At 37.0% G+C, this 9,805-nt stretch overlaps 1 protein-coding gene across 1 annotated transcript; it reads left to right on the top strand.

Moving 5' to 3' along the window:
• The first annotated feature begins 67 nt into the window (after nucleotides 1-67).
• Nucleotides 68-2,536, top strand: mrpl51 (mitochondrial ribosomal protein L51). Its single transcript, XM_088998791.1, has 4 exons — nucleotides 68-211; nucleotides 382-477; nucleotides 1,889-1,996; nucleotides 2,067-2,536. The coding sequence occupies exons 2-4, from the start codon at nucleotides 387-389 to the stop codon at nucleotides 2,261-2,263; spliced, it is 396 nt and encodes a 131-aa protein (XP_088854917.1). The 5' UTR covers nucleotides 68-211; nucleotides 382-386; the 3' UTR covers nucleotides 2,264-2,536.
• The last annotated feature ends 7,269 nt before the right edge of the window (nucleotides 2,537-9,805 follow it).

Raw genomic sequence — 9,805 nt, 5'->3', positions numbered from 1 at the left:
GTGCTCTATCGTCGTTACCGGACGTTTTGCTTCCCTTTACAGTGTGCTTTACGGTAGTCCGACGCGCGCAATGCATTGTGGGACATCGCGTAAAGATGGCTGCCCCTTCGGTCAACACGCACAAGTGTCAATAACAGCTTATGACAAGTATCAATTCTTACGATTATTACAGTCTGAAGAACATATTCAACTGGCGTTCGACTAAAAAGAGGTAAATGCTTCATGCAATATTATGCGACTGTTCTTATTTACTTACAATGAGCAAAACTTTATGTTGTGTGCAAGTTCGTGCTACGTTGAGGGCGCAACTGGAGAAAAGACAACCTGAAATCCTCATGCCCCCAATCGATTAATTTTTGTATGTATTTATTTTTCGCGCAGAAGACATGTTTGACGTTGGAGGGTTACTTCGAGCAGGAACAGCCTTCTTGAGGACGGCGGGAGCTCTGCGTGATACATCCCGGACCTTCTTCACTGGTGAGAGCCGCACGATCCCGATTTACGATTCACTGTTCACGGCCCACAACCTTTTTTTTTTTTTTTTTGCCCGACGAACCGTTTTAATGTCAGACAATATTTTCAATGAACGGCCTTTAAGGTGTGACGGGCAAAAACACAACAAAATGATATGACATGCATGACAATGTGGCATTATCAAAACATAATAAACACAAATCACGTCGTACATGGCCGGAACATCATCTGTCAGTTTGAATGTACCTTCAAAATAAAATATACGGCAAATACAAAATACAAATTCGAGAATGGCGCTCTTATGTTATATTTTCAATTCCGGAATAAGTTTGTGAATGTGTTAAAAAGTTTTTTTTTCTTACTAATTCCTGCATTTCATTTTAGTGTTAACATATAACTCGACCTTCACCTGTATCAAGGGTGACATACAATGTCTGGATGTAACAGAGTGTTAAATTTATGAAAAATTTACCTTGGCATACGAACTATTTTTCGGCATACACACGGAGCGCCACAATGAGTGATGTGTCGTTGGCGAACCAGCCCGTTCTCCTCACCAGAAAATGGCAGCAAACTCATTTTTGTCCTCTATTCCCCACCCCCAGTCTTCGGTTAAAGCCACGTGATTGGTCAAGAACGCAGCAGTGAGGGGAGGTGGTTTGAACATTAAAGAGACAGACAGATGACAGAGAGAGAGTTTCAACTTTGATAGTTCAAAGGCAGAGTGTAGACTGCAAGGTTAAAATTCCCATCAATCAGGCTCCGCACAAGCCATGTGTACACTTGATGCAAAAAGGTATCAACCCATCTAAACAAAACACAATTGATGAAGAACTAGATACAATTATAACAGAGAAAGCACCTACCAGGGATCATTCCTCAAGATGGTGAAAGGATACGTTCGTCATCAAGTGTTTAATGCTGATGAAACCGGCCACTCCATTCCATCAAGCCATCAACGATCATCACAAAGGTAAATAAAACCACTTTATTATACTGTACCGTCTATTTCTTTAATTATAATACCATAGCACATTTATTATACATAAAATAAGGTATATTTTGTGTAGTTTTAAGGCTTAGCAAATTAGAAAGTAGAAAATTATTTTTTGTGGGCATCTGGGAACAGATTATTCTCATTTTAATGGTTTCCTATAGGAAATTATTTTTTGGGATACACACTTTTTGCCTTACACACTCTGTCTGGGAACCAATTAAGCTCGTAAGCCATGATATCACTGTATTTCCCAGTTTAGGTGAATTGGGTTTGAGGCGCTTATAAATGAAATGTATTATTATTGTTGTTATTGTTATTATTGTTGTTGTTGCTATTGTTATTATTGCTAATATTGGTATTTGTTGATACCTTGCAGTCTAAATTCTGATTTGGGGGTTGCCATGTGACATTGTGCAGGTCGATGCTGCCAGATCAGGATGCACGCCATCCCCAAGCCCAAAGTGGTGGACCGATGGAATGAGAAAAGGAGCATGTTTGGAGTCTACGACAACATCGGAATCTTAGGTAAGAACGTTCACCATTTTTTTTTTTTTTTCATGGAAAGTCCACCGTATTCGTCGTGGCTTCTCCGTAGGAGATTTCAAAGCCCACCCCAAAGATCTGTTCGTCGGCCCCTGCTGGCTCAAGGCCTTCAAGGGCAACGAGCTGCAGCGTCTCACTCGAAAGAAGAAGATGGTGGGAGACCGAATGATGACTTGGGAAAAACACAACTTGGAAAAGAGGATCCGCTTCCTCTACAGACGCTTCAACCGCTACGGCAAACATCGCTAACCCATTCATTGTTTTGGTACGGTTTGTGTGTGTGTGTGTGTGTGTGTGTGTGTGTGTGTGTGTGTGTGTGTGTGTGTGTGTGTGTGTGTGTGTGTGTGTGTTGGATGGATATTTTTTTTTTTGTTGCTATTTTTTAAATTTATTTTCGTTCATCGCCTAAACATCACGTTCCCAATGATGGAACTGCTCCGATTTTCACATTATGACGTATTTCCATTAATTTTACATTTATGTTTAGATGCTAAAAACGACATGAATAAATAAGGATACCACTCTAAATGCGTCGTCGTTTTTTTAGTCTAAAAACGCCTTACTATACATGGTCGTTTTTTTTTTGTCAAAAAACGGCTTACTATACATGGTCGTTTTTGGTAAAAAAACGCCTTACTATACATGGTCGTTTTTTTCGTCCAAAAACGCCTTACTATACATGGTCGTTTTTTGCGCAAAAAACGCCTTACTATACATGGTCGTTTTTTGCGCTAAAAACGCCATACTATACATGGTCTTTTTTTTCGTCCTAAAACGCCTTACTATACATGGTCGTTTTTTGGTCAAAAAACGCCTTACTATACATGGTCATTTTTTTTGGGTCAAAAACGCCTTACTATACATGGTCGTTTTTTTCGTCAAAAAAGGGCTTACTATACATGGTTGTTTTTTTTTTTTTGTTGTCAAAAAACGCCTTACTATACATGGGCATTTTTTTTCTACTAAAAACGCCTTAGTATACATGGTCGTTTTTTTTTTTTGTTGTCAAAAAACGCCTTACTATACATGGGCATTTTTTTTCGACTAAAAACGCCTTAGTATACATGGTCGTTTTTTTTCGACTAAAAACGCCTTAGTATACATGGTCGTTTTTTGGTCAAAAAACGCCTTACTATACATGGTCATTTTTTTTTGGTCAAAAACGCCTTACTATACATGGTCGTTTTTTTCGTCCAAAAACGGCTTACTATACATGGTTGTTTTTTTTTTGTTGTTGTCAAAAAACGCCTTACTATACATGGGCATTTTTTTTCGACTAAAAACGCCTTAGTATACATGGTCGTTTTTTTTCGACTAAAAACGCCTTAGTATACATGGTCGTTTTTTGGTCAAAAAACGCCTTACTATACATGGTCATTTTTTTTTGGTCAAAAACGCCTTACTATACATGGTCGTTTTTTTCGTCCAAAAACGGCTTACTATACATGGTCGGTTTTTTTTTGTTGTCAAAAAACGCCTTACTATACATGGGCGTTTTTTTTCGACTAAAAACGCCTTAGTATACATGGTCGTTTTTTTTCGACTAAAAACGCCTTAGTATACATGGTCGTTTTTTGGTCAAAAAACGCCTTACTATACATGGTCATTTTTTTTTGGTCAAAAACGCCTTACTATACATGGTCGTTTTTTTCGTCCAAAAACAGCTTACTATACATGGTCGTTTTTTTTTTTTTGTTGTCAAAAAACGCCTTACTATACATGGGCGTTTTTTTCGACTAAAAACGCCTTACTATACATGGGCGTTTTTTTCGACTAAAAACGCCTTACTATACATGGGCGTTTTTTTCGACTAAAAACGCCTTACTATACATGGTCGTTTTTTGGTAAAAAAAACGCATTACTATACATGGTCGTTTTTTGGTAAAAAAACACCTTACTATACATGGTCGTTTTTTTCGTCCAAAACGCCTTACTATACATGGGCGTTTTTTTCTACTAAAAACGCCTTACTATACATGGTCGTTTTTTTCGTCCAAAACGCCTTACTATACATGGGCGTTTTTTGCGCTAAAAACGCCATACTATACATGGTCTTTTTTTTCGTCCAAAAACGCCTTACTATACATGGTCGTTTTTTGGTCAAAAACGGCTAACTATACATGGTCGTTTTTTTTGGTCAAAAACGGCGTTTTTTTTTTGGCTAAAACGCCTTACTATACATGGTCGTTTTTTTCGTCCAAAAACGGCTTACTATACATGGTCGTTTTTTTCGTCCAAAAACGCCTTACTATACATGGTCGTTTTTTTTTTTTTTTTTTTTGTCAAAAAACGCCTTACTATACATGGTCGTTTTTTGCGCTAAAAACGCCTTACTATACATGGTCGTTTTTTTCGTCCAAAAACGCCTTACTATACATGGTCGTTTTATGCGCTAAAAACGCCATACTATACATGGTCATTTTTTTGGCTAAAAACGCCTTACTATACATGGTCGTTTTTTTCGTCCAAAAACGCCTTACTATACATGGTCGTTTTTTTTTTTTTTTTTTTGTCAAAAAACGCCTTACTATACATGGTCGTTTTTTGCGCTAAAAACGCCTTACTATACATGGGCGTTTTTTTTTCGACTAAAAACGCCTTACTATACATGGTCGTTTTTTTTGTCCAAAAACGCCTTACTATACATGGTCGTTTTTTTCGTCCAAAAACGCCTTACTATACATGGTCGTTTTTTGCGCTAAAAACGCCATACTATACATGGTCATTTTTTTGGCTAAAAACGCCTTACTATACATGGTCTTTTTTTTCGTCCAAAAACGCCTTACTATACATGGTCATTTTTTGGTCAAAAACGCCTTGCTATACATGGTCGTTTTTTTCGGCTAAAAACGCCTTACTATACATGGTCGTTTTTTGCGCTAAAAACGCCTTACTATACATGGTTGTTTTTTGCGTTCAAAAACGCCTTACTATACATGGTTGTTTTTTGCGCTAAAAACGCCATACTATACATGGTCTTTTTTTTCGTCCAAAAACGCCTTACTATACATGGTCATTTTTTTGGTCAAAAACGCCTTGCTATACATGGTCGTTTTTTTCGTCCAAAAACACCTAACTATACATGGTCGTTTTTTTCGTCCAAAAACGCCTTACTATACATGGTCGTTTTTTTTGTCCAAAAACGCCTTACTATACATGGTCGTTTTTTGCGCTAAAAACGCCTTACTATACATGGTTGTTTTTTGCGTTAAAAAACGCCTTACTATACATGGTCGTTTTTTGCGTCCAAAAACGGCTTACTATACATGGTTGTTTTTTTCGTCCAAAAACGCCTTACTATACATGGTCGTTTTTTGCGCTAAAAACACCTTACTATACATGGTCGTTTTTTTGGTAAAAAAACGCCTTACTATACATGGTCGTTTTTTTCGTCCAAAAACGCCTTACTATACATGGTCGTTTTTTGCGCTAAAAACGCCTTACTATACATGGGCGTTTTTTTCGACTAAAAACGCCTTACTATACATGGTCTTTTTTTTTGTCCAAAAACGCCTTACTATACATGGTCGTTTTTTGCGCTAAAAACGCCTTACTATACATGGGCGTTTTTTGCGCTAAAAACGCCTTACTATACATGGTCGTTTTTTTTTGTCCAAAAACGCCTTACTATACATGGTCGTTTTTTTCGTCCAAAAACGCCTTACTATACATGGTCGTTTTTTGCGCTAAAAACGCCATACTATACATGGTCTTTTTTTTCGTCCAAAAACGCCTTACTATACATGGTCGTTTTTTGGTCAAAAACGCCTTACTATACATGGTCGTTTTTTTCGTCCAAAAACGGCTTACTATACATGGTCGTTTTTTTCGTCCAAAAACACCTAACTATACATGGTCGTTTTTTTCGTCCAAAAACGCCTTGCTATACATGGTCGTTTTTTTCGTCCAAAAACACCTAACTATACATGGTCGTTTTTTTCGTCCAAAAACGCCTTACTATACATGGTCGTTTTTTTTTGTCCAAAAACGCCTTACTATACATGGTCGTTTTTTGCGCTAAAAACGCCTTACTATACATGGTTGTTTTTTGCGTTCAAAAACGCCTTACTATACATGGTCGTTTTTTGCATCCAAAAACGGCTTACTATACATGGTTGTTTTTTTCGTCCAAAAACGCCTTACTCTTCATGGTCGTTTTTTGCGCTAAAAACACCTTACTATACATGGTCGTTTTTTGGTAAAAAAACGCCTTACTATACATGGTCGTTTTTTTCGTCCAAAAACGCCTTACTATACATGGTCGTTTTTTGCGCTAAAAACGCCTTACTATACATGGGCGTTTTTTTCGACTAAAAACGCCTTACTATACATGGTCTTTTTTTTTTTGTCCAAAAACGCCTTACTATACATGGTCGTTTTTTTTGTCCAAAAACGCCTTACTATACATGGGCGTTTTTAGCGCAAAAAACGCCTTACTATACATGGTCGTTTTTTTTTGTCCAAAAACGCCTTACTATACATGGTCGTTTTTTTCGTCCAAAAACGCCTTACTATACATGGTCGTTTTTTGCGCTAAAAACGCCATACTATACATGGTCTTTTTTTTCGTCCAAAAACGCCTTACTATACATGGTCGTTTTTTGGTCAAAAAACGCCTTACTATACATGGTCATTTTTTTTTGGTCAAAAACGCCTTACTATACATGGTCGTTTTTTTCGTCCAAAAACGGCTTACTATACATGGTCGTTTTTTTCGTCCAAAAACGCCTTACTATACATGGTCGTTTTTTTTTTTTGGGTCAAAAAACACCTTACTATACATGGTCGTTTTTTGCGCTAAAAACGCCTTCCTATACATGGGCGTTTTTTTTCGACTGAAAACGCCTTAGTATACATGGTCGTTTTTTTGTCCAAAAACGCCTTACTATACATGGTCGTTTTTTGGAGAAAAAAAAATGCCTTACTATACATGGTCGTTTTTTGGTAAAAAAACGCCTTACTATACATGGTCGTTTTTTTCGTCCAAAAACGCCTTACTATACATGGTCGTTTTTTGCGCTAAAAACGCCTTACTATACATGGGCGTTTTTTTCGACTAAAAACGCCTTACTATACATGGTCGTTTTTTTGTCCAAAAACGCCTTACTATACATGGTCGTTTTTTTTGTCCAAAAACGCCTTACTATACATGGTCGTTTTTTTCGTCCAAAAACGCCTTACTATACATGGTCGTTTTTTGCGCTAAAAACGCCATACTATACATGGTCATTTTTTTGGCTAAAAACGCCTTACTATACATGGTCTTTTTTTTCGTCCAAAAACGCCTTACTATACATGGTCATTTTTTGGTCAAAAACGCCTTACTATACATGGTCGTTTTTTTCGGCTAAAAACGCCTTACTATACATGGTCGTTTTTTGCGCTAAAAACGCCTTACTATACATGGTTGTTTTTTGCGTTCAAAAACGCCTTACTATACATGGTCGTTTTTTGCGCTAAAAACGCCTTACTATACATGGTCTTTTTTTTCGTCCAAAAACGCCTTACTATACATGGTCGTTTTTTTTTTTTGGTCAAAAACGCCTTACTATACATGGTCGTTTTTTTCGTCCAAAAACGCCTTACTATACATGGTCGTTTTTTTCGTCCAAAAACGCCTTACTATACATGGTCGTTTTTTTTGTCCAAAAACGCCTTACTATACATGGTCGTTTTTTGCGCTAAAAACGCCTTACTATACATGGTTGTTTTTTGCGTTCAAAAACGCCTTACTATACATGGTCGTTTTTTTCGTCCAAAAACACCTTACTATACATGGTCGTTTTTTTCGTCCAAAAACGCCTTACTATACATGGTCGTTTTTTTCGTCCAAAAACGCCTTACTATACATGGTCGTTTTTTTTCGTCCAAAAACGCCTTACTATACATGGTCGTTTTTTTTGTCCAAAAACGCCTTACTATACATGGTCGTTTTTTGCGCTAAAAACGCCTTACTATACATGGTCGTTTTTTTGCGTTCAAAAACGCCTTACTATACATGGTCGTTTTTTGCATCCAAAAACGCCTTACTATACATGGTTGTTTTTTTCGTCCAAAAACGCCTTACTATACATGGTCGTTTTTTGCGCTAAAAACACCTTACTATACATGGTCGTTTTTTGGTAAAAAAACGCCTTACTATACATGGTCTTTTTTTTTCGTCCAAAAACGCCTTACTATACATGGTCGTTTTTTGCGCTAAAAACGCCTTACTATACATGGGCGTTTTTTTCGACTAAAAACGCCTTACTATACATGGTCTTTTTTTTTTGTCCAAAAACGCCTTACTATACATGGTCGTTTTTTGCGCTAAAAACGCCTTACTATACATGGGCGTTTTTAGCGACAAAAAACGCCTTACTATACATGGTCGTTTTTTTTTGTCCAAAAACGCCTTACTATACATGGTCGTTTTTTTCGTCCAAAAACGCCTTACTATACATGGTCGTTTTTTGCGCTAAAAACGCCATACTATACATGGTCTTTTTTTTCGTCCAAAAACGCCTTACTATACATGGTCGTTTTTTGGTCAAAAAACGCCTTACTATACATGGTCATTTTTTTTTGGTCAAAAACGCCTTACTATACATGGTCGTTTTTTTCGTCCAAAAACGGCTTACTATACATGGTCGTTTTTTTCGTCCAAAAACGCCTTACTATACATGGTCGTTTTTTTTTTTTTGGTCAAAAAACGCCTTACTATACATGGTCGTTTTTTGCGCTAAAAACGCCTTACTATACATGGGCGTTTTTTTTCGACTAAAAACGCCTTAGTATACATGGTCGTTTTTTTGTCCAAAAACGCCTTACTATACATGGTCGTTTTTTGGAGAAAAAAAAACGCCTTACTATACATGGTCGTTTTTTGGTAAAAAAACGCCTTACTATACATGGTCGTTTTTTTCGTCCAAAAACGCCTTACTATACATGGTCGTTTTTTGCGCTAAAAACGCCTTACTATACATGGGCGTTTTTTTCGACTAAAAACGCCTTACTATACATGGTCGTTTTTTTGTCCAAAAACGCCTTACTATACATGGTCGTTTTTTTTGTCCAAAAACGCCTTACTATACATGGTCGTCTTTTTCGTCCAAAAACGCCTTACTATACATGGTCGTTTTTTGCGCTAAAAACACCATACTATACATGGTCTTTTTTTTTTGTCCAAAAACGCCTTACTATACATGGTCGTTTTTTGGTCAAAAAACGCCTTACTATACATGGTCATTTTTTTTGGGTCAAAAACGCCTTACTATACATGGTCTTTTTTTTCGTCCAAAAACGCCTTACTTTTTTTCGTCCAAAAACGGCTTACTATACATGGTCTTTTTTTTCGTCCAAAAACGCCTTACTATACATGGTCGTTTTTTTTTGTCAAAAAACGCCTTACTATACATGGTCGTTTTTTGCGCTAAAAACGCCTTACTATACATGGGCGTTTTTTTTCGACTAAAAACGCCTTACTATACATGGTCGTTTTTTTTTGTCCAAAAACGCCTTACTATACATGGTCGTTTTTTTCGTCCAAAAACGCCTTACTATACATGGTCGTTTTTTGCGCTAAAAACGCCATACTATACATGGTCTTTTTTTTCGTCCAAAAACGCCTTACTATACATGGTCGTTTTTTGGTCAAAAAACGCCTTACTATACATGGTCATTTTTTTTTGGTCAAAAACGCCTTACTATACATGGTCGTTTTTTTTCGTCCAAAAACGCCTTACTATACATGGTCGTTTTTTTTTTGGGTCAAAAAACGCCTTACTATACATGGTCGTTTTTTGCGCTAAA

The sequence above is a fragment of the Hippocampus bargibanti genome, linkage group LG06, assembly GCF_051943395.1.
Source record: "Hippocampus bargibanti isolate YZ-2025 linkage group LG06, ASM5194339v1, whole genome shotgun sequence".
Taxonomy (NCBI): domain Eukaryota; kingdom Metazoa; phylum Chordata; class Actinopteri; order Syngnathiformes; family Syngnathidae; genus Hippocampus; species Hippocampus bargibanti.
This window is presented reverse-complemented; position numbering and strand designations above follow the sequence as displayed.

What these genes read in the sequence shown, in the direction of transcription:
- mrpl51 (XM_088998791.1), top strand. Translation starts at nt 387, where the DNA reads ATGTTTGACGTTGGAGGGTTACTTCGAGCAGGAACAGCCTTCTTGAGG. An exon ending in ATCCCGGACCTTCTTCACTG is followed by an intron (nt 478 to 1,888) that starts GTGAGAGCCGCA and finishes GACATTGTGCAG; the next exon opens with GTCGATGCTGCCAGATCAGG. An exon ending in CGACAACATCGGAATCTTAG is followed by an intron (nt 1,997 to 2,066) that starts GTAAGAACGTTC and finishes GCTTCTCCGTAG; the next exon opens with GAGATTTCAAAGCCCACCCC.